Source organism: Triturus cristatus, chromosome 1_2, assembly GCF_964204655.1.
Source record: "Triturus cristatus chromosome 1_2, aTriCri1.1, whole genome shotgun sequence".
Lineage (NCBI taxonomy): Eukaryota > Metazoa > Chordata > Amphibia > Caudata > Salamandridae > Triturus > Triturus cristatus.
In genome coordinates, this window is record NC_140580.1 from 455,255,837 (window position 1) to 455,282,162 (window position 26,326).

At 45.9% G+C, this 26,326-nt stretch overlaps 1 protein-coding gene across 1 annotated transcript in view; it reads left to right on the forward strand.

Annotated features, from left to right (window-relative positions):
* DNTT (DNA nucleotidylexotransferase) overlaps positions 1-26,326 on the forward strand; it is a 1,058,258-nt gene that overhangs the window by 883,968 nt on the left and 147,964 nt on the right. Inside the window, exon 10 of the mRNA XM_085614981.1 lies at positions 9,829-9,912. Coding sequence (XP_085471107.1) covers positions 9,829-9,912 — 84 coding nt within the window. The remainder of the gene's footprint in view (positions 1-9,828; positions 9,913-26,326) is intronic.

The window sequence follows — 26,326 nt, forward strand, 5'->3', positions numbered from 1 at the left end:
TGAATGAATGGTTTCAGTGCCAGAGACTGACGTTTTTGGTCTAAACTTCAAAAGTGCTGTTCTGGTAGCCCTTTGAGTTACAATATATTCCTCCCCCATCTCAGATAACCCATCCATGCTAAGTGGTCATTGTTGACACCACTTAAGCCTTCCTGCTCCCTGAACCAGAACTGTTGTCTTTGGACCAGTGATTAACTCCAACCCGGGACTATGTAATCCATTGTTTAGAGTAGGTCCACCAGACATACTGGTTTTAATCCAATTTGTTCACAGATGCCACTATACTATTTAAAAGTAGCATTTCTAGTACACTGCTCAGAAATCTACACAATTAAACAAGATTTTAATAACAAGTGAAAATAAACTTTGAATGTATTCTTTACCATTTCCTCAGAATGAGTTGGAAATTCAATATAGATTCAGTAGAAAATAAAATTTAATTGTAAGAAATTGAGTTATTAGTTGAGAGGGGATCAAGGTGAATCACAAAAGTCACTAAATTAACCCATGCTTAGCTCTCTTGTAGCTAGACACATAAAGAGTCAGGCTTAACTTAGAGGAAATGTGTAAAGGATTTATGCAGCACACAAACAGTAATAAAGTTAATACACAATACAAGAAAACCCCCAAACCAATTTCAGAAACAGACAGTAAATTTTAATAAATAAAATGATACCAGAATAACAAAAATTCAATCAGTAGAAACGGAGCTGTTCAGTTTTAAAGGTTTAAGTGAAAATAGCACCTAAAAGCTCAAAGCGCCACTCACGGTCATTTGATCGTACTAGACCGGGGAAGTCGCAAGATCAGGCCAACTGCAATGGAGCTCGGGTCAGATAGAGGGACCTGGTTCATCTCTGAGGCTGGCGCAAAGAGTTTCATTTGCGTTAAAGGAGACTGCAAGGAGGAGGCTCAGCTTCGTGGACAGCCGTCTATGTAGCCTGAAGAGCAGGCCAGGAGTCACATACAGTCATCACTGTAGCACGCAGAGCTGGACGTCATTGCTGTAGATTTTCATTGGCAGTAGTTGCGGGCAGCTGCTACTGTATCACGAAGTGCAAAACCTTGCATTGCCAGTTGCCACAGACTGTCATTGTTGGAGGGAATAGCAGGGCTCACCAAAACTTCACATTGGCAGTCATCACAGGAAGCAGAGTTTTGGTGTGAACGAGTCCGTTTGCGTTCACGAGGAGCCCAAACTTCAGAATTTTCTTTAGGAAGAGTGCACTCTGATGCCAGGCCAGGGTCCAGGACCTAGGGGGGTACCTCTTTGGAATCAAGGACTCACGTCAGCAGGGTTCAGGCAGGTTCCTTTGCATGTCCAGGCAGGTCCAGTTGTGTCAGGTCAGCTGAGCAGTTGCAGGAAGGCCTTTAAAGTCCCTTGTGGCCCTGTAGCTCATACAGGAGGTCAACCAACTGACTCTTGGAGTCACTCTGGTTAGTCTGGGATGAAAGAAAGCAAGTCCAGTCTTCCTTCTCAGGCAGCAAGGCAGTCCTTCAAGTAGTAGGGCAGTCCTTCTTCTGTAACTCCCACAGGCCCAGGAGTGTTCTGATGAGTGGTTCTGGGGTTCACGTATTTTTACCTGGTACCAGATTATTTTGGGGGGAGACTCCCTGTCATACCCCCAGGTCTGGCCTTCTCTTTCCCTGTCAAGGCTCCATAGTATATGGAGTGACAAAAGGCAGGACAACCCTGGTGTCAGATTATTTTGTGTGGGCAGGGAGCCAAGCCCTTTCAAGTGTAAGTGGGGCAGGTTACAGTTCCTCCCAAGTCATCCTCTCAGTATGTCCCATCTTGTTCACACATATACCCCTTTTGTAATACTGTCTGGAAGCAATACACAAACCCCAACAGCAGAGCCATTCACAAGCATCTGACTCAGGATACTGTCAGAAGGCACAAATGGTTGGGGCCAATAATGAAAACTTTCTAAAAGTGGCTCGGACTGTTGGGGGGGAAACCCTGAGGTGCGGATGTGGAGGGGTGGGTGCTGGAAGATAAGTGATTATGAGAAAACGTTGTCTGAGAGATTGTCACTAATAGTCTACACTGTAATGTTCTATATTGTGAAAAACTGCACATCCAGCTGCTATTCTGTGCTGCTACTAATAAAAATAAATGTAAAAAAAACAAAAAAAACTGCATTTCGGTCTGTGAAATTAACCCCTTCCTTTCAAATAATATTAAGTCACCCCTAAGATCATAAAAATATATATACATCCACACCAACTTAGTTGACAGAATGTACAGTTTGTGGAACTGTAAAATATCAGACAATGGGAGAGTATGGGAAGAGAATAGGAATGGGCATGCCATATTGGTGAGTGGTAAGAGCCCCAGGAGTCTTTAGATTGGGTCTATCTTCTACAGCTGTATTGTAAAACCGAAAACCAGCGAACTTTGCAACGTATGATCAGGACACCCATCATGCAAACTGTCATTTGCACACTAAATGCAATGTTTCCGAGCTCCCAATAAACACCAATAAATAACCACACTGTAAGAAAGTGCTTCTTTTTGCAAGATCATCCCTATTTTCTTTAACTGATGCTGTTTGTTTTTGGACTCTGAACACTGGGACCCTGAAAACCAGGTGCTAGTGCATGTGCGCTGACACCTGCAAATCCTAAATGTCATATTTAACTCACCTATAAAAGCACATATTCCTAATTGGCATATGTAACTTACTTATGAGTCGCTGGTATATGGTACAGAGTGTACCCAGGGCCTGTCAGTTAAATGCTCCTAGTAAACTGCAGCATCTATTTTGCCACCACTAAACTGACAATGTAAAGCAATGTTCAGGCCTTTCCCTGCCACCTGAAGGTGTACTTTTAAAAATGCTAATTCGATCTGGCAAAATAAACCTTTTTCCAGACCTCAACCTGAAAAATGTTGGAAGTGGCTAGAACCATGATTCAAGGTCTCAAATTAATAGTAATTTAAAATCCAATCTGATGGTCAAGTCGGATTTTAAATTACTATTCCCAAAATGCAACTAAGGGAAAGTTAGCATTTACTGCCTGAAGCCTCTAGTAGCCTTTTCTGAGTTAATCTCCAACTCTCACCTGGCAGCCTGCTGGGCCCTGAAAGGGGGTGTAAATGGCTCTCAGAAAAGAAAACAAAAGGGCTTGGCTGTGAGGAGGTGTGACATCCTCCTGACAGGATAGCATGGGGGATGTGCCCACCAAATGCACATGCTTCAAAGTGGCATCCTCGTCACAGGCAGATATAAATCACATCTAGGCTAACGCTGCCATTGTCCAAGTAGCTAGAGTGGCACCAATCCCAGTGTGGAGAAAACCTGTTCCAATCCTGGTTTGCAGGAGGAGTTCCTCATTTTCCTAGGACACACATCAGGGAAGTGCTCAGATCACTGCACAAGGGAAGAAAACATCTGCCTTATTGGTATTAAGTAGAGAAGAACATGCTGAGATAGTTTGCAGTAAAACACACAGGAAGTGCTGCAAAAGGGGGTAGGTGTACACCTGAAAACATTTAGCCCATAGGTTAGGGAGTGGCCAGGAGTCTCTCTCCGACCCACAGGCTGGCATTAGACATACAAATTGGCACCATCAGCACCCTCTTCAGAACAACTCTGGACCTGGGTAAGACAAAAGTAGTAAAATCTTGAGAGAGTTACCCTTTTATACAGAAAAGGGACAGGATTTGTAAACCAAGAACAGGGGGTACTCCCTTTTCTCTAGAAGCACCCCCTGTTCTTGGTAAGACAGACGTAGGCCAGCGCTTCTTGTTGAACCTGTATAGAGAAACCCCAAGGGGTGGACCTGCTTGCCACTAATACCCAGGACTCCAAGGATGTAAGAAATATGGTTGTTGGTTGACTAGAGTGTGAGCCCTGGTCAAGCAGCAACCACAATCCTTGCCAGAGTGAGGCATTAGCCAGCCCTAAATTAACCTGTGCTCAACCCTCTGGTAGCTTGGTACAGAGCAGTCAGGCTTAACTTAGAGGCAATGTGTAAATTGGTTGTACAACACTTCAAACACTGATCAAATGAAAGGATTGCACAAAAAGGATCCCACACCATGTTAGAAAATGGGACTTTCTTTAATAAATGAAACAAGTCCAAAACAACAAAAAATGTAAAGATTTCAGTAAAAATAGCTCCAAAAAGCACAAAGTACAAACTGTGAATAACTGGTCGCAACAGCCCGAGACAAAGTCACAATTTCAGTCCAACCAAGCTGGAGCGTGGGCTGACTACAGAGACCCAGTTAGGCCTACTGAACAGAGTACCTTAAATCATGGTTTACAGAGAGTTGCGATGATCCACGTCGAATACGCATCGCGTAGCCGAAGTGATGCATCATTTCCAAGGTGTGGTGAGGCTGCGATGTGAGGTCTTGCACTGTTATTGAAGATCCCATCGATGGGGCTTGCAATGTGAAGTCAGGTGTTGAGGATGGGATGTGCAGTCTAGGCGATGCCTTCTTCCAAGGAGCTGCGAGGTTACAATGTGAAGTCCATGTCGTCATTGAGGCTGCGTTGATGAGAGATGCGAGGGCCTGCTGCAAGTATGTGTCACGCCGCGGCAGTTCCGATGAGGCTGCGAGGAAGGTACAGGTCTTTGGAATGAGTCACGCAGCAGCCGCAAAACATCAGATCTGCTCAGGTTCGCACCATGCAGCAGGGGAGATGCTTTGGTTCTGCAGGATCCACAGAGGCTGGCAGAGCACCTTAAGCTCACTTCCAAGGGCTGAGACTGGGGTGGCATCACACAGATGGCAGAGTCCAGGTGCAGATGCAAGGTTGTTGGAAGCCAGTTATGTCCCTGTGGCTTCAGATCAGGAGGCCAGCCAACTAGCCCTTGAAGTTACTCTGGGTTCAAGAGATTCTGGTCCAGTCCTTCTCACCCAGGCAAGAGGGCAGCAGGACGCATTTCAGCACATCAAGGCAGCAGTCCCTTAGAGCAGCAGTCCAAAGGAGTGGCAGTCCTTTTAGAAGCACAGCAGTTCTTCTTCCTGATAGAGTATCCACAGGTCCAGAAGAGTACTGAGGTGGTGGTGTCTGAGGTTAGGTATATATACACCCAGTTGTGCCTGTGAAGTGGGGAGAAGTTTCTAGAGATAGGCCTTTGGAGTGCACAGATGCCATGCCTTAACCAGCCCTGGCTCAAGGTTTACTACAGGGAACATGCAGCCCTTTATGTAGAGCTGGGTCAAGTTCTGCCCTTCAATCCTGCCAGTGAAAGCCCATGCAGTCACACCTAAGCACCCCATTGTGTGTGGCTGTCAAAGAGGAATACACAAACCTCACTGTCACCTACACCCTGTCATATGACCCAGAGACAGGCTGTAGGCACCAAATGGCTAGGGTAGGAAAATGCCAACTTCTAAAAGTAACACAAAAAGATGATGGATGGAATGCTGAACATTGTCAAACTTTCATCCCCAGTCACTGATCTGGGTTAAATCCATGGTTTGTTTGCTCACCATGCCACTTCAGTTTGGACCCAGCCATATGATAATCAGTCTTGATCCTGCTCCCCATGGGAACAGTCCAGCCTGAACTGCCAAGTGTGGTCCTTCTGGACTGGAGAGAAGCATACTGGGACCAGTTTTGGGGTATCACCCCTCATCAGCCAGGCAGCTTGAATCCAGTGGCACAGTGAGCACGGCACCAAAGTCTGGGTAAACCCTTGCCACTCAGGGCTACTATAGCAACACAAAAAGATAATGGACAGAATGTTATGTTTTGTTAAAATGTTTCTAAAGTGCTCGAATACCCAAGGGTGTCTTGGCGCTGGTTGGGGATATCAGTACGGTGAGAGCAGAGGGAAACTAGAGGTTAAAAAGCCAGGCTTTTATTTGTTTCCTAAAACTCAATAATGTGAGGGCTGCAGACTGTTCCAGAGGGCTGGGGCTTCAAAGGAAAAGCAGCTACCTAACCATTTGAGTCTCTTAAAACTGGGATGAGAGACTGTCGAGGAGTTTTGTGCTCGTAGGTCTCTATTAGGTATGTACCAGGAGAGGGACTATTTAAGCTAGCTAGGACCACAAACATGCAAGACTTTATAAGTAAGGCATAGTGCCTTAAATTTAATGTGATTGTTCACTGAGAGCCAGTGAAGTTCCTTAATGAAGGCTGAAACCGGATGGAATTTGGAGAGATCAAAAATGAGCCTGGCCGCCGCATTCTGCACGCTTTGGAGTTTCTTCACGTATTGTTTTTGGAGCTTCAGTAAAAAAGTCAGTTACAGTAATCCAGCTTCGTCAGTATTAATAAGGAAAAAAAAGTTTTTCTGGTAGTGGGAGGAACATACGGCAGAATCTTCCTGAATCTCAAAGTGTTAAAGCAGGATGAGACAACTGAACTGATATGCTTATTAAAGTTCTGTTTGTCGTCTATGGTTATGCCTAAGTTTTTGGCTTTTTGGACTGGGGTTGGGAGAGTTCACAACTCTGCTGGCCAGCATGTTGGGCTCCAAAACTGAGGGTTATTACCAAAAAGTAACACCTCTGTTTTGTCTGAGTTACATTTAAGGCAATGCTTTCCCATCCAGTCACCAACAGCTCTCATGCAGTTGTGAAACTGAGAGATAGTGACTGCTGTATTATTAGAGGCCGAACCCGCGATTTGAGTATCGTCTGCATAAGAGGGAGGGGAAAATCCAAATGATCTAATCAGGGAGGCCAATTCTGAAACATAAACGTTGAAGAGCAGAGGACTTAGGGAGGATCCCTGAGGGACCCCACACGGAAGAGAGAAAGAGTTGGATGAAAATTTCTCCAGCATAACACTGAACATTGTCAAACATTACACTCCCAGTCACAGATCTGGTTTAAATCCATCATTTTCCTGCTCGCCATTCCACCCCAGGTTGGACCCAGCCATATGCAAATAAGTCTTGACCTGCTCCCCATGGGGACAGTCCAGCCAGAACTGGCAAGCCAGATTCCCCCTGGACTGGAAACAGGCATCCCAGGACTGATTTCGGATTATCACTCCTCATTAGCCAGGCTAGCTTGAAACCAGTGGCACAGTGAGCACAGGGCACACGTCTGGGCATACCCTTGCCACTTAGAGTGACTATAGCAACACTAAAAGATGATAGAGGGAATGCTGAACCTTGTCAAACACTCACCCCCAGTCACAGTTCTGGGTTAAAACCCTGTTTCTCTGCTCACCATGCCACCCCAGTTTGAACCCAGCCATATGCAAATCAGCCTTGACCCCGCTCCACATGGGAACATTCCAGTCGGAACTGCCAAGCCAGGTACACCCTGGAATGGAAACAAGCCTCCTTAGACCAGTTTGGTGGTATCACCCCTCATCAGTCAAGCTGGCTTGGATCCTGTGGCACAGTGAGCATGGGAGCCACGTCTGGCCATAACCTTGCAACTTAGGCTGAATATAGCAACACAAAAAGATGATAGGCAGCATGCTGAACATTGTAAAACATTCCACCCCCAGTCACAGATCTGGGTTAAATCCATTGTTTTTCTGCTCACCATGCCACCCCAGTTTGGACCCAGCCACATGCAAATCAGTCTTGCCCATGCTCCACATGGGAACACTCCAGCCCAAACGGCTAAGTCAGGTCCCCTCTGAAAAGGAAAAAAGCCTCCTAGGACCAGTTTTGGGGTAACACCTCTCATCAGTCAGGCTATCATGGATCCAGTGGAAGAGTGAGCACTTGATCCATGTCTGGGCCTAGCCTTGCCACTTAGGGCTACTATAGCAGCACAAAAAGATGATGGACAGAATCCTGAATATTTTCAAACATTCCACCCCCAACCACAGATCTGTTTTAAATCCATTGTTTTTCTGCTCACGTGCCACCCCAGTTTGGACCCAATCATATGCAAATCTGTCTTGACCCTGCTCCGCATGGTGCCAGTCCAGCCCTAACTGCCAAGCCAACTTCTCTCCAGACTGGCAACAAAACTCCTGGGACCGGTTTCGGGGCATCACCCCTCATCAGCCAAGTAAGCTTGAATCTAGCAACCAATCCAACCATTAGAGAGCCCTCAGGCCAGGGACTTCCTCCAGGAATGGAGTCACAAGGCGCCAACTCAGCCTGTATACCTCGCATGCCAAGAACTGCTTCCAGAATTGAGACCATGCTCCCTCCAAGGAATGTAGACTGAAACGCTGCAAAATAATTAAAATAGCAAGCACTAATGCTTGTGGTGAAAGGCTTTACAAAGCCTGGCAATCAAGGGGATATTTTACAGCTGGCTCCTCCTGCCGCCATGACTCTTGGTACTTGTAGTCACTACAGCCTTAAGCAGAGTTGAGTGACCTCTCACTCATACAGTGAAGTGGGGGGATCTGTACCCTATGGTCTTGCCGATGGGACTTGTGCCTGATGGTATAGTGCTGCGTGTATAGGGTCATGACAGTCTGAAGGCAAAAAGTTAGGGGGCACCACACCAAGGATGCCAGGTCTAACAAAAGGCTTGTTAGCTAGCCTCCTGTTATGCTCCAGGAACTCAAAAGCTTCAAGAAGCCCACCCCATCAAGAGCCCAGATGACCAGTTGCAAATAGATATGCTTTGGACCCAGTTGGTGGCTTCTGGGAGATTAAGTCCTAATCCAAAAGGTCCTTAACTTTTGTTTGTTGTTGAAGAGTACTCATCCCCCCTCCAAAATTGCAAGGCTGAACACTTAGAAACCTTTTCTGAATGTTCTGCAAAAAGAACCATGGGCTAAAGCCGAGCCACAGCCACCAACGTGAACTGCAGGTCAGACTAAATCTCCAGGTGCCCAGCTGAAAAGTTTCTGACTTCCCAAAACGTTTTTCAGTCTGAACATAGAGGACTTCACCATGACCAACCCCAAGCAGCACCCCAATGACAATGATGCCTTCCTGGGCCCTAACTTTGGACTTTGCCCGCTCTGAGTTTTCCCGTCTTCAACATCATGAGCTTTGAACTTCCAGCCAGAGCCAAGGCACCCACTTAGGTCCTGCTCTTCACTAGGCTGCCTTTGACATGTCCCTCGTTAGATCCAGTTGGCAGCCTGACCTGCCAATAACCTCATCCATGAGGGCTTTTCTCCAGAAAACCGACTAAATCAAAAGGCAAACTTTCAAACAGGATGAACCTGGTCCCTGTATCTGACCAATGCTCCATCACGTCAAGCCTTAACTACTGACTTTGACCTGGTCTAGTGTGACCAGATACCCGCAGTTGACACTTTGTACTTTTTGGTGCTCGAAACGCTTAAATCTTTGATAAAGCATATCCCGATTCCTTACACGATAGCGTCTGATTACTACATTTTAACTGTGTCTTTTACGTGCATTTCTGAGGGGTTTTTGAACATTTGTTATGGTGTCATAAAAAAGGCCAAATATCTTTAACGTTGCCTTTATTTATTTGAACTGAATAATGAACTGTTTCTAATTACTCTGAAACACATCTCGCTCGCCTTCCATTGAGATACAGACCTGCCTGATATTTGGGGAGAAGGAGTGTTTTTTCTATGAATAAAAAAGCAATGAAAGACCCTCTTCCAATGCATGTTCCGGAAAGCTGGCAAACAAGGAGGGGTTTATATCGCATAGTGAGAGACAAGTGACTTATATTTCCAGTACATGAATGCAGCGTTTTAACCCCCTCGGGATATTTCTATACTAACCTCATATCAATTAAAGCTTTTCAAAATACAATAACCAATTTCAATTCAAAACAAATCTTGCGAGGAGATAAATTAAGGATGAATTTGCCCAGCATACATGCAACCGAAATTCGGTGCAAATGATTTCAGAGTTTTTTTTCTCATTCGACTTTCAATAATCAAATTAAACATTTAGCTATATATACTAATATTAGCTCTCTTTGTTTCCTTGTTCATGTAGCAGTTTGAGCGTGACTTGAGGAGATATGCCGTCCATGAAAGGAACATGATAGTGGATAATCATGCTCTGTTTGACAAAAGAAAGGTACAGCGCGCTTTTTTATGACGATAAATCATTCATTACCAGCTTAACCACTTCTCTAATGAGCTGTGCACTCTGCTGAATGTTGCTGCCTGCCTCACGTGAGTACAGTGACACCTTCAAAGCCTGACAGCCATGGAGAGCCAAAATATATGCACGTCAATGTCGCACATGTGAACAGTAGCTTTATATCTGTAACCGCGTCCGCCAGTGGATGTGATTATACACTTTACATAATTCATTAAAAAGTTTTTTGTAAGACAAGCATTTTGTAAAATATAGCCAGGTTTTGCATCAGTATTCTAAAATTGCAAAGATAATATTAAGGGACACGGAGATTTCCCTTACTTCCTGAGATAATGGTCCTGGAACAATCTTCAGACTGAGGGTGCTGGCCACCTCACTGACGTCAAAGGGCGTGCTGAAAGGTGCCATCGAGAGTAGAGGGCAAAACAGGTATCCTTACCTTATTCTGCATCTCTAGTGCTCAATTCGAGCCTTTGGCTTCTGGTGGGGACCATCAGCACTCATTTTTGGGGTACGGTACCTATTTTTCCCTCATCAGACATAGACCTACAGCAAGAGAGGGAAAAATAAACCAAGAGGAAAGAAGGAGGAAGGAAAAGGTGGAAAATCCGTCACAAAGAGAGAAAGCAAGAGTGAGATACAGGTTCATGGGATGTCTCATAGTGGACTAAAAAGGCATGAGGTGACTTCAAGCCTAAGCAGTCTTGGGATTCGGCACCTGACAATTAAAAGTAGTGGCTGTGGGTTTCTGAGCAGAGCATTGGACACTGACACTTAGGGCCATATTTATGGCAAAGTCACACAAGAAATGTGGCAAATTCCTGCTTTTGTCCCTGCGCTGGCCTTTTTTCCCTGCACTGGCACCATTTTGGCTTCCTAGCTCTAACTCAAGCACCCTTGCACCATGGTACAAGGATGCCTGCGTTGTAAGGAGGATTGTTTTTGTGCAGGAAGGAGCACTTTCCTGCACAAAAACAATCCCCTCAGGCATTTTCCTCTTTTTATGTGTACTGCAATGCTGCAATGCAGCACACACTGAAAGAGGAAGTAACAAGGAGAAATAAATATATTTCTCCTTGTCATGCCTGACCTGACCGTTGCAGAATCTTCTACACAAACTTGTCTTGTGAGCATTAAACCTAATATGCTGCTTAATAGGGAGCCAGTGGACCTTATTGATTTTGTTTTTTTCAGACTTGAACTTGGGAATGCCTGTTAAGAGTCTAGCTGCAGCATTTTGTAGCAGCTGCAATTTATTCAGATATTGTTGCTGCACATTGTCATATAGGCATTACAATAAGTCAAGTTTTGACAAGATGAGGGAGGTTACTACTAAAAGTGGAAAACGACACTGCATTCACCTGATCCCCAAAAGTAAGTCTATTGTCCATTAGGACTCCTAGGGTTTTGACTTTTTTGACTAGAGTCAGTAGGGACCCTTATTCATCTGGCCACCACGTGGGGGACCAGAAAGTGGTGTTAGTTCTGAAGATAATCACTTTGGTATTTCCCGAGTTCAACTTTAGACAATTTTTACTCATCCAAGTACTTACTGCCCGCATACAGTTGTGAAATTTGTCACCTATTTCTCTTTTCTGGTTTGAAGACAAGGACACGACTATTTGTGTATCATTGGCATAGGATGTGAGGGAGAAACCAACCAATCTGATTAATTGCACCAGAGATGATGCATACATATTAAATAGAGTGGGGCTGAGTAATGAGCCTGGGGGCACAGCAAGGAAGAGAGAAAGGCTTCGATACAAAAGAGTCCAGTGTTACAAATTGCTGAGAGAGGAAGGAACGTAAGAGGGTCCACGCAGTCCCTTGAACTCTAATTTCTATCAGACGGTCCATTAAAAGATCATGACAGACTGTATCTTAAGTGGCTGCGGCAAAGAGGTCTAGCATTATCAGAGCGGCATTAGCATCCAAGGCCTCTCTGACTTCTTCAGAGGATTTAATAAGAGCTAATTCTGTACTATGGCCTCTTCTGAAGCTGAATTGAGTGGGATCTAATAGTTGATGATCGTGAATAAATTGAGTTAGCTGAGTGTTCATGGCCCTTTCAATAATTTTGCCGGGAAGAGAAGCCATGAAATAGGTCAAAAGTTATTTGGGTCTTTCAAGTTGAGATTAGGCTTTTTCAAAAGAGGAAGGATTGATACCTCCTTCCAAGCTTTGGGAAAGAGTCCAGCTTTGAGCATGGAGTTAAACAGTGAAGTGAGTATTTCAGCTATTGGTTCCGGGCCATTTTAATCACTACAACTGGACAGGGATCTAGGGGAGAGCCTGATTTGACCTGTTGAAATAAGTCTATGGCTGTTTAAGTGAGAGCAGGGTGAATTCGGTAAAGACAGTCGGCTGCACCAGTGTGCAATACGTTGTTTGTATTCTTTTATTACTTAACACAGGTAGGGCCTTACTTGTCACAACCATGGAACAATTAAAAGTGTGAATTTATTGCTCCACTTTGTTTAGAAAGAAAGTTTGGCTGCTGGGGACCCTTAGAGTGCCAATAGAAACTAGTTTGGATACCATCCAAAAAAGTTCTTTTGGAGGTGTTTTGTGTCAGTTATTTGATTAGAATAAAATTCTGTCTTACACTTAATTAATAGAGCTTATTATAATGAGAGACAATGTATATACTTTTCCTTCTCCGAGCTATTGTAGCTCTTTCTCCATAGGCGCTCTTGGCACTTGCAGATCATTTTCTGCTCTATGAGTTCCTCAGAGTACCAAGGTGCAGTAGGATGAGAATATTTCAGTTGTGTGGTTTTTCCAGGTGCCAGGAAGCTGCACGCTGAATTAATCCAGTCCGTGTACCAGGCAGTGGCTAATTCAATGTTGTAGGGTGACGATGAAATAGAGGTGGAGAGCTATTTTTTTGATACAGCTCCATCAATGTTATTCCAAGCACGAGTAGTTAAAGGACTATTGGGGAACAGGCGGGCTTGAAGAGTTCATGAGTAAGATAGTTCAAATAGGACCGCTGAATGATCTGACCAAGTAAGTGGTAAAGAACCTGTATATATTAAGTAAGGATAGTTAGAGAAGATGCCATGAAGTGTATGGGCTGCTTCTTGGTGGGGCCTTGCACTAGTTGTGAAAGGCCAGTACTGTTCATAGTATCCATAAAGCCTACTATATCAGAGTCTGTGGAAGACTCTAAATGGAAATTAAACTCTCCAAGCATGGTAAAATTAGTTGTGCAAAGGCCGTTTCCCAATAAGGTTCCTAAATTTGCAATGAAATCCCTTTTCCGGCCCGGGGGTCCATAAAGTTGAATTCCCTTGAAAGAATGGTGTTTGGAATATTGAAAGCTAAATGAAAGATCTTCACAGGTAGTGGCATGTACAGTGGCAAATGTAGCTGTAAGAGAGTTGTGAGAGATAACTGCCAGTCCCCCTCCACTCTTAAAGGTCTATTTAGGGTGTAACAAACAAACCCTGTAGGTACAGCCTCAACCATGTATGGGTACGTGGTCACATCTGACCATGTCTCAGTGATAAATGCCTCTATGTTTTGACTTTCTATAAGCTCAGCACACTCTCTGCTGTGTTTCACTAAGGACCTAGCACTTAAAAGAATGCAGCGAAGAGGTTTGCTGCTTTGATTAATTGATTACATTTGTACCTTTAAAAGTTATCGAAGGTAAACAGGAATGACATCTTTGACAAATTTTTAGAGAGTGACTATGTGGAATACAGAAATCTCAGCATAAGCAATCCAAGCTCTTACCTCTGGTGTTCAGGTGAGTAGTTCCACCCTCGAGTACTAGTGTACCTAGTATACTAATTTAACTTTTGTAGTAGGTTAGTATATATGTTTAACACCCATAAACTCTTAAAAACACACTCACTTGATGATGTCATCAGTGATGTAATTTGAGATATCATCAGCGATGTCACTCACCATGTCATGAGTGATGTAATATGTGAGGTCATAAGCAGTGCATTGCTGGGGCGTAAGTTATGGTTACCTTAGGTAACTATAACTGCTTGCTAAATTTCACTGGTTTTGTATGAGTGAAATCTGAGCCTAACTATAACGTCCCTGTAACCTTTGTTCTTTAAGTGAATTTCTAAGGTTTTTCAAATTGTATTTCCTCACTATAACATCCCTAGAACCTTTGTTTTTTTTTTTAAATTAATTTTTGTGATTCTTTAACTAGTAGTCACGTTTGCAGTGTAGTGGAGAAAGTGGGTGGGGCCTCTGAGCAGTTTTGAAAAATCCTGCTATGTCGAACTTACTGGAGGTTACAGAAGGGCTACTGGGCCCCCAAGAACCCTCAGCATCTAAGAGGACTACTTCCCCCAACCAGCAGTGTGCCAGGAGGTGACTTTGCAGAGTGGTGGAGAAAGGGGGCATGGCCTCAAAACACCTCTCAGCAATTACGCTGTGTGGGACTTACTAGAGGTAACAGTAGGACTTGTTGGCACCCAATGACACTTTAGAGCCAAGAGGTCTTAATCCCCCAACCAGCAGTGCATCAGGAGCCATGTTTTCAGAGTGGTTGATTAAGGGGGCGTGTCCTACGAAGAACTCTCAGTAATCAGGCTGTTTGAAACTTACTGGAGGTAACAAGAGGGCTTGTTGGCCCCCAGGACCCTCACCATTCTTTTTTTTTGTTTTTTTTGTTAGGGGAGGGAGGCCTCAAGACCCCTCTCTCTGGGCCGATTTTATCCCCAGGGACCACATTCTATGGGGTTTAGCCTTTTTTTTCTTTCTTTTTATTTATTAAAGGGAGGGGACTGAGCAGCCACCCTCCAGGGCCAATTTTGGCCCCACGGACCAAATCATATGGGGCGAGCCCTCTTTTTAAAAAATGTACCTATTACATCAAAAGGAGTGGGCCACAAACCCACCACCCTTCCCAGCCATTTTTTGGCCCTGTGGACCCCATCCAACAGTGCCCAGGGCACCCACTCAACACTGATGCGAACCGGGGGAAACCCGAAAGGCCCCACACTCCCTGGTGTCTCCCCACCTCCTGCAGGAGCTGGCATTTCTTTTACACAGAGGGGGCTCCCGAACATACAGCTTCCTCTGTGTAAAAGCAATAGTGTTCCGCTTTTTGCAAGCGAGAGACAAATGTTCTGCTCTCACTTGCTAGAAGCGGAGCACAGTTTGTTATGGTTTGGCGGGAGTGATAGAGCTCCCGCCAAGCCATAGCAAACAGTTACGCCCAAGGGGTGGGTACCCCAGGACATAGCAGGAGCTGGCCCTGGGGGGTGGCAGTCCCAGTGCCATGTATGGCCCCAGGAGGGGGGTGCACAGCACCCCAACTTTCTTATAATTTGCTTTGTGGAGACTGCATTAATTAAAAGTAAAGCCCTGGGGAAGTGGTGGCACCCATGGCTGCGGGGTCTGCGGGGTCCCCACTTTGATTATAGATAAAGCCCCGGGAAGGTGGCAGTCCCTGTGGCTGGGGTGTCCAAGAGGCCCCCATTCACGAAAAAATAAGCCCCAGGGAGGTGGTGTTCCCCGGATATTAATAAGCCCTTGGAGGGGGCGTGCACCCTCCTCCTTTAGTATAATGCCCCCGGGACATGGCCCAGCCAGGGGCCAATTAAAAATGAAGTGCCGATCCCACTGAATTGTATTAAAAAAAATGCTTTTTGACCCTGCGGGGTCCAGAGGCCTAGGGGGTCAGGATATTTCTGCCCTGCCCCTTTTCTTTTTGAAATGTTTTTTCTGGGACTTGTCTCCAGCCGAGTCCCAAGCTGGCTGCCATCACTTCCTGGTTAAAGTGTTGGCAGCCAAACAGATGACAGCACAGGGACAGTTGGATCCGCTGATAATCTGCGTAATCAGATATTTAAAAAAATCCAATTAATATCTCCCAAACCACTGAAAGGATTTAAACCAAATCACAAAAAGCACGATCTGTGTTCCAAGAACTAGCTTCCTGCCAAATTTGGTGTGGGATGTAGGGTTCTTCAAAGGTCCTATGAGAAGTCCTAGGAGAAAACATGTTTTAGTATCTTCCTTTTTTATCGGCCCCTGCTACACGAAACATCCCAAAAATATCCAGACTACGTCTAAAGTACTGGGCACATTTTGGGGGAAATGTTACTGGAGATTCATCAAGTGGCTCCAAAGACATAGGCACCTGAAAACGACCTCTTCCTAAGGAAACTAGGATCTAACAATAACTATGCACTGGATTGGATAAATATAGATCTTTTTCCGTGGAGAGGAGTTTGGGTCTTTGACTCATATATTTGATATGGCCATGAGCACCGAGAGGGCCCATCCTTAGCAGTCTGCCAACGTGAGTGGCATACGTTATGGACTTACTCATGAACTTGGTAGTTGCCGGATGTGAGAAGTTGGCCTGGTATATACTGTCCACTAATTATAGTGGGCACCTTGCACCAGTCCAAACAACCCCTGATTGATGATAGGTAAAAGACAACCTTTATTGAAAGCTATCCTCGTGGTAGCAATGGAGAGCAGCCTTCAGGCTAAGTCTTGAAGGAATGTAAAGCAGCTTGTTTTACCAGTCTCTAATCTCTTGAATGGCTAAATGAAAGTCAACCACACCAGGTATATATATATAAAATATATATATTTATTTCTAAACACACCCTACTAGTCTCTTTATGAGGCTAGAGGTCAAAGCACATAAGTTACACTTCAAATATTACAGTAAAATAGCACAAATACACGTCAGGCCCTAGTAGCAAGCCAAACCATATACTAAAATAGTGGTATAAGATCCGCAACTTAAATATACACAAGGCCTAGAGCCTGTAGAATCACTGGGACCCCAAGGAACCACCCAAGGTAGTGACAGAGGGGACCCACGGGGGGCGTGTGCAGTGTGAGAACACAGCCGCGAGCTCCCGTTAGCTTCTATGGGGAAAGTGAGGTTAGATTTTTAAAGATTAGGGACACTTAGAGATGAGCTAGGACCAAACCCTTTTGAACTCAGGAAGTTCTAGGGTCAACACCCATGGGAGCACCGGAGTACTTGAGTTATCTCACCCAGGGAAGCTGGGTGCATAGGTGTCATATGCTGTCGGGTCACGTCGTCGTTTTCAATGGAAGCTGGCGAAGAAGTGCTGCTGCCAGGAAGATGCGAAGTGTCCGAAGAGATCCAAGCCTGGTTTGAAGTAGAGAAGAACCTGAAAGCAGACGGGACAGAGTCTGGGTCACTAGACAGTGACCAGGGGCACGATAGGCAAATGCCCACCGAAGTCGGGTGATTTCAGGTGAAGAAGGTTGAAGCCTGACTCTTCAGCCACGAGGACCAGGAGGTGTCGAGGACAACCAGTAGCTGGAATCGAGCTCTCCCACAAAGGATGTTGAGTGCTGCAGCATCGGTGCCCGGATTGGACACAACAAGCCTTGGCAACAGCAACCCACGCAGAAAGGAGAAAGATGCTTCAGTGCAGACCAGCAAGGTCTGAGGGATTTACCACATGGTGGGGAGTCAGGGCATGTCTGGAGCAACCAGGGAAGCCCAAGGAAAATCAAAGTTGCCTTCACAGGGACCCACCAGTCGAGGGACCAGGGATCGTCACGTCTGAGCATACCCGTCCCACTCGGGGTGACAAATGCAAAAAGAACTATTGATGGACAGAATGCAGAACAATGTCATACATTCACCCCAGTACAGAGATCTGGGCCTAAATCCATCGTTTTTTTGCTCACCATGCCATTCCAGTTTGGACCCAGCCATATGCAAATCAGTCTTGACCCTGTGCCAAATGGGAACAGTCCAGCCTGAACTGCCAGGCCAGGTCCTCCCTGGACTGGAAACAAGCATCCTAGGACCGGTTTCGGGGTTTCACTCCTCTTCAGCCAGGATAGCTTGATTCTAGTGGCATGGAGAGCACGGGACTCACGTCTGAGCATACCCGTACCACTCGGGGTGACAAATGCAAAAAGAACTATTGATGGACAGAATGCAGAACAATGTCATACATTCACCCCAGTACAGAGATCTGGGTCTAAATCCATCGTTTTTTTTCTCACCATGCCATTCCAGTTTGGACCCAGCCATATGCAAATCAGTCTTGACCCTGTGCCCAATAGGAACAGTCCAGCCCGAACTGCCAGGCGTGAGTCCCGTGCTCTCCATGCCACTGAAATCAAGCTATCCTGGCTGAAGAGGGGTGAAACCCCGAAACCGGTCCTGGGATGCTTGTTTCCGGTCCAGGGAGGACCTGGCTTGGCAATTCGGGCTGGACTGTTCCCATGAGGCACAGGGTCAAGACTGATTTGCATATTGCCAGGTTTAAACTGGGGTGGCATGGTGAGCAAAAAAAGATGGATTTAGACCCAGATCTCTGTACTTGGGTGAATGTATGACATTGTTCTGCATTCTGTCCATCAACTGTTGTTTTTGCATTTATCACCCCGAGTGGGACGGGTATGATCAGACGTGAGTCCCATGCTCTCCATGCCACTGGAATCAAGCTATCCTGGCTGAAGAGGGGTGAAACCCCGAAACTGGTCCTAGGATGCTTGTTTCCGGTCCAGGGAGGACCTGGCTTGGCAATTCGGGCTGGACTGTTCCCATGAGACACAGGGTCAAGACTGATTTGCACATGGCCAGGTCTAAACTGGGGTGGCATGGTGAGCAAAAAAACGATGGATTTAGGCCCAGATCTCTGTACTGGGGTGAATGTATGACATTGTTCTGCATTCTGTCCATCAACTGTTATTTTTGCATTTGATACTTCGGAGTCCGGCGGGAGCTTTGATGATGCAGGTGGGCAAAATGCTTCATTGGTGCCTGCCAAGCAGGGGAGTCACTCCTTGACCCCAAGGGAGATTTCTTAAGTCCTCTAGAGGGGCTCAGCTCATGCCTGGGCACCCTCTCACATATAACAAGCACCCTGCCTTCAGGACTGACAAGGACTGCCATAGGGGTGACTCATAGGTTTCTATATGCAGTGATAGGTGAGGTATAGTGAACCTATACCTCAGTAAGGGATGCATGCTCCACCTTACCCAGGCTGCAGTAGCAGACCTGTGGTCCCATTTTGGAGGGCTTTCCAGGGGTGGCACAATACATGCTTCAGCCCCTGGTAGGCCTCTGGGGTACCTATGCCCTGGGTACATAGTATGCCATATACTTGGGACTCACAAGGGTACCCCGGGATCCAATCTGGAGTGAATCAATTTATAAGAGAAAGCAGTTAGGCTTGGGACCTGAATAGCAGGTTCCCAACCAAACTAAGTCAAAAACCATCAAAACACCAGGAAAAAAGTGCGAGCAACCATGTAGTCAAATTCCACCTTCCTACACCGGACCGCCGCAACCCACACTCATAGCCTATCAGCACTTGTTAGAACTAACTATAGTGAAACATTGGAGGGATACAAGCGGCTGGATGAGGGCTGTGTTAATCTTGCAACATGGTGTAGGAGAGTAGGATCTGCTTCTTATATTTACCCCTACATTTTGTTGAGGTTTCACTGTTTTTTGACTTAGTCTGACTGGGATCCTGCTAATAAGGACCCCAGTCTATCTGCTTTCTCTCTAAATTGATTACCAGTACCTTAGGTACACTCCCGATTGGATTCTGGGGTACCCTTATAAGTCCCTAGTATATGGTATACTATATACCCAGGGCATAGGTGCCCCAGAGGGCTGCAGCATGTATTATTTTACCCCTGGGAGACCATTCAAAATGACACCACAGGTCTGCTACAGCAGCCTGTGTAAGGTGGTGCATGCACCCCTTACTTAGATATAGGTTCACCATATCTATCCATATCACTGCACATATAAACCTATCAGTCATTCCTAAGGCTGGCCATATCAATCCTGAAGGCAGGGTGCTGGGTTTTATGTGAGAGGGTGCCCATGCATGAGCAGAGCCCCTCTGCAGCCTTCGGAACCTCTATTCCGGGGTTGTTTGTGATGCAGCCATATCATATATACATAAGTGCATTATAACTTGGGGTAAACGCTAACTTTAAAACGGCTGCAAGGAAACATTTCGTGTTTGGTGTCAAACACCTTGGAATCATACCTCCACACTAGTAACTGGTGTGAGAGCTATGATTTCACACTACTAGAGGGAGAAATATAACAGCATCGGTACACCCGGTACCAGCTTTGGAAGCCCTGGTATCACAAAATGGATGCTGCCAGCCACAGACACGAGTCTGCCCTCTTGCTGCTGGCCAAATCTCTGGCCGGGGACGGCTGGACAATAGGTTTCCTGTCACAAGGAGGTGTGATCACCTCCCAGACAGGCTTTAGTGTATTGGGGCTGAATGGGTGCACTCTGAGAGTGCTTTGAAGTCTGCATTGGGGACACATTTGATGTCCCTGTGCATAGTCCAGCTAAAACCGGTTGCATGGGCTACCAGCCCCTGCTCCAGCGTGAAACTGGACAAAGGACATGAGTGTAGCCACCCCTCTATCCGGACCCTCCCATAGGTGGGTCCCCAGAGTTTGTCCCACCTCTTCCTTGGGTATAAAGTAGGAAACCCTGACTACAGGACTTTAGATTTACCTGGATGAAACTCTGCTACAGAATCCCAGAAATTCAACTATCTACACGACGTTGGATGACCGAAAAATCTCCCTTGGAATAAAGGAGTTACTCCCCTGCAAGGCAGGCACCAAAGACGCATCTGTCCAGTTTGCAACTACGCAGCTCCTGAAGGACTCCGAAGATTTTGCAACACAGGAGGTGGGTTTCCAAGCTTCCCCGAGGCCGAGCCGTGCTCTCAGCAAACCTTAGATCTAAAGCCCTCGTGGGGACCGTGCAACCAGGACCCCTGGACACCATGCACATTTGCAGCAGCATATGCTTTTTGGCAATCCCTGAGGCTGTGCTTTGGGCTACTTGTAGTCCAGACCCCGAGCAGTGATTCCACTGAAGATTACTGGACTACACTCTACGAGTGTCCTGTGGGCTGGTATTGAGTGATTCCACTCAAGGTCCCTTTGCGATCCCTTATCCGCTGACTTGTGGGTCCCTGAGAAGGGTACTTTAACTTCCAGTGGGCTTACCTGGTTGCTCCAGACGTTCCCTGACTCTCCATTGCTTGGGGAGTACACAGGACCTTGCTTGTCCACACCGAAGCCTTTTAACTCTCACGCTGTGGGTTGCCGTTGCCAAGGCTTGTTAGTCTCCAATTTTGACACCGACACCCCTAGCACTCAACATCCTTCGTGGGACATCTCGCCTGTGGACTGTGGTTGTCGCCGACATCTCATGGTCCCCGTGGCAGTGGAGTCGAGCTTCACCTCATCGCACCTGAAATACCCGACATCGGTGGGCATTCGTCTATCGTGCCCCTGGTCACTGACAAGTGACCCAGACTCTGTTCCCTCTGCTTTCAGGTTCGTCTCATCTTCAATCCAGGCTTGGATCACAACGTACACTTTTCCTTTCCATGGCAGCAGCACTTTGCAGCAACTTGCCATTGAAAGCAACAAAGATTCCCGACACCATTTGACACCTATGCACCCGGCTTCCCTGGGTTAGGTAACACAAGTACTCTGGTGCTCACATGGGTGCTGGCCTTAGAACCTTCTAAATCTAAAAGGGTTTGCTCCAAGTCCTCTCCTAAGTGTCCTTAATCTTTAAAATTCCAACCGCGACTTTCCCATAGGATTGTACAGAGCTCGCGGCTGTGTTCTCACACTGCACGCGTCCCTCCGTGGGTCCCCTGTGTCATTACCTTGGGTGGTTCCTTGGGATCCCAGTGATTCTACGTGCTCTAGGCACTGTGTCTAGTCAAGTCGTGGTTCTTATAGCACTTTCTTATTATATGCTTGGGTCTCCCCCTGGGGCCCATTGTATATTGTGCTATTTACTGTTGTTTTAGAATTGTAATATTGTGTGCCTTGTTCTGTAATCTCATAAAGGGGTTAGTAGAGAGTGTTTAGTAATAAATACATATATTTTATACATATACCTGGAGTGGTTGCCTTTCATTTAACCAGTCAAGAGATTATAGACTGGTAAACCAAGCTGCTTTACATTCCTTCGAGACTTATCCTGAAGGCTGCTCTCCATACCTACCACTAGGATAACTTTCAATAAAGATTATCTTTAACTTAATCATCAATAAGGGTCGTTTGGACTGGTGCAAGGTGCGCACTATAACTAGTGGACAGCATATACCAGGCCAACTTCTCACACATGGCACTTGTTACATGAGTGTACGTGAAGGGAAGCAGCAAGCGAAGCAAGTTCCATTTAAAAGCACTAGGGGGGCAGCACTTGTTGGTAAGGCATTTGAAAAAGACAGTTATGCTGAAACGCGTCATGCCAGTGAATTAAAGGTTGCATGATACACAACCTGTGTGTGCTCAGATCTTCTTTTTCCATGGAGAGGAGTTTGGGTCTTGGAATTATATATTTGGTGTTGCCACAAGCAACACGAGCACCCATCCTTAAGCAGTCTGGCAGTGTGAGTGGCATATGTTATGGACTTACTAATGAACTTGGTAACTGCCGGACCGCCGCAACCCACACTCATAGCCTATCAGCAATTGCTGGAACTAACTATAGTCAAACATTGTAGGGATACAAGTGGCTGGATGAGGGCTGTGTTAATCTTGCAACATGGCAGTTGTGACATGGGTGTACGTGAAGGGAAGCAGCAAGTGCCGCCCACTAGGGATGAAAAAAAGGTACTTATCGAGATGCCTGCACCCAGTGACTCGGAGCGCCGAGATCTGGGTATTCCGCTACGCCCACGTTTGTTTTTCACCAATCAGAGTGGTGCTGCTGACGTGCATTTCCCTGGGTGTAAAAAACAAAGTGTGCTCTGCTCTGAACAAGCAAAAGTAAAATGCTCTTGCTTGTTAACCCCTTCAGCGCGGCGCAGATTACCGCGCTGTGCTGAAGGTTCCGTGCACGGGCGTGGCCATAACGGAGCGGTTCCATCATGCGCACAGCGCGACCGACGCGCATGACGGAACCGCTCAGTCATACGCATCGAAGGGGTTAAAAGCAGAGCATACTTGTTTACTATGGGATGCTGGGAGTAGTGCTCCCGCCATCCCTAAGAAGCTGCTATGTCCTGGGGTGGGCACCCTTTGACATTGCTGGAGCCGACCCTGGGGGGCGGCAGATCCCAGTGCCAGTTGTGACAATAGCCCCAGGGAGGTGGTAGTCCCTGGGGCAGCGGGGGGCACGCAGCCCCATCATTTAAGTATAAAATCTGGGGAGGTGATCACAGATCCCTACAACCACTTACGCACTAATACAATCCCTTATGCACCCACTTACAGACCTATACAACTACTCATATACTCATACAACCACTCATGAACCCACTTACATACCCATGCAACCATTCACACACCCACACAACCACTAACACACCCACTTACACACAAATACAACCACTTGCACACCCACTCACATGCCCACAGCTACTCAAACACCCACTCACACACCCATACGACCACTCGCACACCCACTCACACACACATACAACCACTCACACACATAGAAAACCACTTGCAAACCCACTCACAACCCCCTACAGCAATCACATATCCACTGACAGACCTATGCAGCCACTCACACACCCCCTTGCAGATCCAAACAGCCACAAAGCCACTCAGATTACATAGGTTAGAAACAGTATCACACATTAGTAGTACAGAAAGACTAGCAATTTAACTTCTGATGTAGCTTAGTATATAAGTCTATGAAAGGTTTATGAAACACACCCACTGGATGATATTACTGGCCATGTCATGAGTGATGTAATATGTGAGATCATAAGCAGTGTGGGGGGCATAAGTTATAGTTAGCTCAGGTAACTATAAATGCTCAATTTCATTGGTTTTGTATGAGTGAAATCTGAGCCTAACAATAACGTTCTTGCAACCTTTGTTTTTTTTCAGTGAATTTCTAAGGGTTTTTAATACTATTTCCTAATTATAATGTCCCAGTAACCTTTGCTTTGCTGAAAAAATCAAAGGATACAGGGACATTATATTTAGGATCAGATTACTCTCATGAAAACCAGTGAAATTCAGCAGTTATAGTTAACTTAGCAAATTATAACATGCGCCCCCACAATGCACTTGCACTGCTTACAACCTCACATATTACTTCACTCATGCCATCGTCAGTGACATCACTGATGAAATCTTAAATGATATCGCTGATGACATCATTCACAGAACCACTCAAACATCAACTCACATACCCATGCAACGGCTCATACATTCACTCACACACCCATATAATTGCTGCTCACATACCCACTCACTCATCCATAGAGCCACTCACATACCCATTCACTCACCCATACAGCCACTGTTATAGCCACTCACTTACCCATACACCTACTCACACAGTCATTCATTCACCGAAATAGTCACTCACAAAGCAACTCACTCACCCATACAGCTACTCACCCCATGTATTCATCAACACAGCCACTCATACCCCCACTCACTCACCCATACATCCTCTCAACAGAACCAGTCACTCACCTATACAACCACTTATGTACCCATTTACACACCCACACAGCCACTTATATACCATACAGATGTCCATAGAAGCACTCACACAACCACTCACTCGTCCATACAGACACTCACCTTCTAATACAGCCACTCACAAGCCCACTCAGTTAACCAAGCACCCACTCAAGCAGCCACTCACTCACCCATACTGCAACTTACACCACAGTCATTCACCCATACAGCTACTCACAAAACCTTATAGCCACTCACCCATACAACCACTCACACATCCATGTAGCTAGTCACAAGCCCACTTATTCAGCCATACAGCTACTCACAACCCCATGCAAACACTCAGACATATACTCACATATGGATACAGACAGTCACACAATCACGTAGATGACATTTGTTACAAATAGCATTACATAATAGTAGTATAGAACAGATAGTAATTTAACTTATGCAGTAGCTTAGAATATATCTTTACATCTCAGACACCTTTACAAAACACTTACACTTACTGGATGATGTCATAAGTGATGTCATCAGTGATTTAATTTGAGATTTCATCAGTGATGTCAACAGTGCTGTCACTGACCATGTTATAAGTGATGTACTATGTAAGGTCATAAGCAGGGCATTAAAGAGACGTACGTTATAGTTAACTCAGGTAATTATAACTGCTGAATTTCACTGGTTTTATATGAGTAAAATCTGAGCCTAGCTATGACATCCCTGTAACCTTTGGGCTTTTCAGTGAATATCTATGTTTTTTTAAAGTTATTTCTTAACTATAATGTCCCTGTAACCTTTTTTTAGTGTCTTTCTAAGGATTGTTTCATTTGTATTTCCTAACTGTAACCTGTACCTTTTGAGAGTGGGTGTGTGAGTGGCTGTATAGGTCAGTGAGCGGGTATGTGAGTGGCTGTATGGATCTGTGAGTGATTTTGTAGGTCTGTGAGTGAGTGTGTGAGTGTCTGTATGGGTCTGTGAGTGGTTGTGTGAGTAGCTGTATAGGTCAGTGACTGGGTTTGTGACTGGCTGTATGGGTCTGTGAGTGGGTGCGTGATTGGCTGTATGGGCCTATGAGTGGGTGAGTGGTTGGCTGTATGGGTCTGTGAGTGGGTGTGTGAGTAGCTGTATAGGTCAGTGACTGGGTTTGTGACTGGCCGTATGTGTCTGTGAGTGGGTGTGTGATTAGCTGTATGGATCTGTGAATAGGATCTGTGAATGGATCTGTGAATGGGTGTGTGAGTGGCTGTTTGGATCTGTAAATGGGTGTGTGAGTAGCTAAATGGGTGAGTGGGTGTGTGAGTGACTGTATGGTCAGTGAGTGCTTATGTGAGTGGTTATGTGTGTATGTGTGTGAGTGGGCTTTTGAGTGGCTGCATGGGTCTTTGAGTCAGTGTGTTAGTAGTTTAATGGGTGTGTGAGTGAGTGTGTAAGTTGCTGTATGGGTGTGTGAGCGGAGGTGTTGGTTGCTGTGTGTGTCTGAGAGTTTATGTGGGAGAGTATATATGGGTGTGTGAGCGGCTGTATGGTTCCCTCCCACTTTAGCCTATATTTTTGGCCCCATGGAGGTGATGGATCCTGGGGCCCTATTGGGCCAAGGGGGGGGGTCCCAGCAGCCTCCCCTTCATTTCACTGTTGAAGTCCGGGGGAGGTGGTGGTCCCTGGCACTCTTATGGGCCCTACCAGGGGGGGGTCAATGCAGCCTCCCTCCTATCTATTCAATATTTAAGCCCCGGGGAGGGGAGGTGTTGGTACCCGGGTTCTATAAAGGCCACAAGAGAGAGGCCACGTAGTCTCCCCTCCCTAATTTTTTAAAAATAAACCCCTGGGAGCTGATGGCCTAAATTGCCATTGGGGAGGGAGTCTGCATGGCCCATCTCTTCTCTCCTTTTGTTCAATATCTGAATGCTCCAGGGACTGCCCCATTTGGGGGCTGAAAGATAAAAAAGCGCTTGT